This window comes from Taurulus bubalis (genome assembly GCF_910589615.1).
Source record: "Taurulus bubalis genome assembly, chromosome: 18".
NCBI classification, from domain to species: Eukaryota; Metazoa; Chordata; class Actinopteri; order Perciformes; family Cottidae; genus Taurulus; species Taurulus bubalis.
This window is the reverse complement of record NC_136606.1, coordinates 7,038,425-7,041,023: the sequence shown is the minus strand read 5'-3', so window position 1 is coordinate 7,041,023 and position 2,599 is coordinate 7,038,425. Positions and strand designations below refer to the sequence as shown.

The window sequence follows — 2,599 nt, the reverse complement described above, 5'->3', positions numbered from 1 at the left end:
AAGGTAAGGGAGGGGAGCGGGTTTCTGGAGCTTGCACCGGCACTTTTCCCACGTCAGTTTAGTGAAAACAATTAAAAAAGGTGTTAGTTTATCGTACGCAGCGGGGTTCCCCCCTCTTGCACTTCATTTCCTATCAGTTTCCCCGTTGCGCACCTGCTGCTGCAGCGCTGCTGCATGCGAGGCGTGCAAACGCGCGTCGGTGTTTTGGAGTGACCATGTGATGTTGCTTACACTTAACGTTGCAGAGCAGGATCGGTGCCAAGCAGCTGCTTTGAACCTGCAGACCGCCCTTTTTTTTCTTTCTTCAATACAATCAACATCTAATCAACCATTTGTTTTCCTTTTTTTTCAACCAGCTTCACAATAAGGAGAAAGACAACAGAGACAAAATGCCGCTGAATTCAAGTTTGGCGAGTAAAAACTATGACTACGATTACGACTCTCTTCAACCGTATTTCTACTACGACAACGAGGAGGAGGATTTCTACCCTCAGCAGCTTCAGCCTCCGGCACCGAGCGAAGACATCTGGAAGAAATTTGAGCTGCTGCCGACCCCTCCCCTCTCCCCGAGCCGCCGGCCGTCCCTGTCCAGCCTCTTCCCCTCCACGGCGGATCAGCTGGAGATGGTGACCGAGTTCCTGGGCGACGACGTGGTCAACCAGAGCATCATCTGCGACGCAGACTACTCCCAGACCTTCCTCAAGTCCATCATCATCCAGGACTGCATGTGGAGCGGCTTCTCCGCCGCGGCCAAGCTGGAGAAGGTGGTGTCCGAGCGGCTCGCCTCCCTGCACGCCGCCAGGAAGGAGTCTGCTGCCGGGGAGTGCTGCGCGGAGCCTCCTAGCGCGGCGGCGTGGCGGCTGAACAGCAGCTACCTACAGGACCTGAACACGTCCGCGGCGGAGTGCATCGATCCGTCCGTGGTCTTCCCGTACCCGATGGCGGAGACGCCCAAGCAGAGCGCGGGGACGCCGCCCTGCAAGGACCTGGGACTGGACACGCCGCCGAACAGCGGCAGCAGCAGCAGCAGCTGTAGTGACTCAGGTAAGCGGGAGAATACGCACACATCGTGCTGACACACCCCTCTGTGCAATTAGGAATGTCCCTCTGCTGAGTGAGCAAACATTGCCGCCACTGTTTGGGCTTAAAAGAAGGCCAACTATTGATTTTAATTGATGTTTGCAGTCAGATTTCCAGGCAGGAGGTCGAGACACGTTAGACTGTGATTAGCTCGAGGCTGCCATGTTTAGCGATCTACTGATGAAGGAGAGATTGTGACCCCTCCCCTCTGTGGCATGCAGTGTGGATGAGTTTGCATCCTTGATGCTGAATCAGTCTGGTTTTGTTTGCCTTGCAGAAGATGAAGATGGAGATGATGATGAGGAAGAGGAGGATGATGACGAAGATGAAGATGATGAGGACCAGGAGGATGAGGAGGAGATCGACGTGGTCACGGTGGAGAAAAGGCAGGCGGTGAAGCGGTGCGACCCCGGCCCTGCAGAGACCAGGCATCCCAGCCCGCTCGTGCTGAAGAGGTGCCACGTCTCCACCCACCAGCACAACTACGCCGCCCATCCATCCATGAGGCACGAGCAGCCGGCTGTCAAGAAGCTGAAGCTGGAGAGCAGCAACAGCATCAGCAGCAGCGGCGGAAGTGGCGGCCACAGCAGGGTCCTCAAACAGATCAGCAACAACCGCAAGTGTTCAAGCCCGCGGACGTCTGACACGGAGGACTATGACAAGAGAAGGACTCATAACGTTCTGGAGCGTCAGAGGAGGAACGAGCTCAAGTTGAGCTTCTTCGCCCTGCGGGACGAGATCCCCGAGGTGGCCAACAACGAGAAGGCGGCCAAAGTGGTGATCCTGAAGAAGGCCACAGAGTGCATTTACAGCATGCAGACGGACGAACAGAGACTGCTCTCGCTCAAAGAACAGCTGAGGAGGAAAAGTGACTTTTTAAAGCAGAGACTCGCACATCTGCAGAGCTCTCGCCCTTAAAGTTTGACTCGGCATAGACTTTTTGGCCTTTTTTTTGTTTTTTATGCAAGTTCAAGACTTGGGGTGTACAGTTGTTGTTGCATGCAAATGCAAAGCGGATTAAGTTGTTTGGAATCTTGTTTGATTTCCATGTTAAAACTGCCTCAATTGAAGTTATGGATGGATTAAATATTTAAAAGTTTATTTTTATTAATAAAATGTGAAAGAAAAAAAATGGGGCTACCCTGTTGAGGGTGCCCAAACTAAAATATAAATCTTTATGTTTTGTATATAATTAATATTTCCTAAGAAAATGTATTTTTGGATCTCAATTGTCTGTACGTTCAGACCCAGTGTTTGTTTTTTTCCATTATGTTCCTAGATTCTTTTTGAAATATAAAAAAATGTTTCTTCTTGACTTTGTGTTCTTGTTCTTGCATCGCAAATACACACATTTCATATCAGTGGACACATTAGTAATGGAGGTACATGTTTCTAGAGTTCAGAAGGAGACACATGAATAAAGTGACTGACATGAACTAAGATGCTCATGTTTAGATAATTACACTCCAAGTCACTCAGCTTACTCTGACTATAGTGTTTAAGGGTTAAAATGACTTAA

The 2,599-nt window shown here is 50.2% G+C and overlaps 1 protein-coding gene across 2 annotated transcripts; it reads left to right on the top strand.

Moving 5' to 3' along the window:
* Window positions 1-389: 389 nt before the first annotated feature.
* Window positions 390-2,389, top strand: myca (MYC proto-oncogene, bHLH transcription factor a; the record flags this gene model as incomplete). Of its 2 annotated transcripts, none has more annotated exons than XM_079234081.1 (2): window positions 390-1,032; window positions 1,412-2,389. In XM_079234081.1, the coding sequence occupies 2 exons, from the start codon at window positions 390-392 to the stop codon at window positions 1,996-1,998; spliced, it is 1,230 nt and encodes a 409-aa protein (XP_079090207.1). In that variant the 3' UTR covers window positions 1,999-2,389. The 2 variants fall into 2 exon arrangements, with proteins under 2 accessions (XP_079090207.1, XP_079090206.1); XM_079234080.1 differs by having other exon boundaries at window positions 390-1,044; window positions 1,358-2,389.
* Window positions 2,390-2,599: the final 210 nt, after the last annotated feature.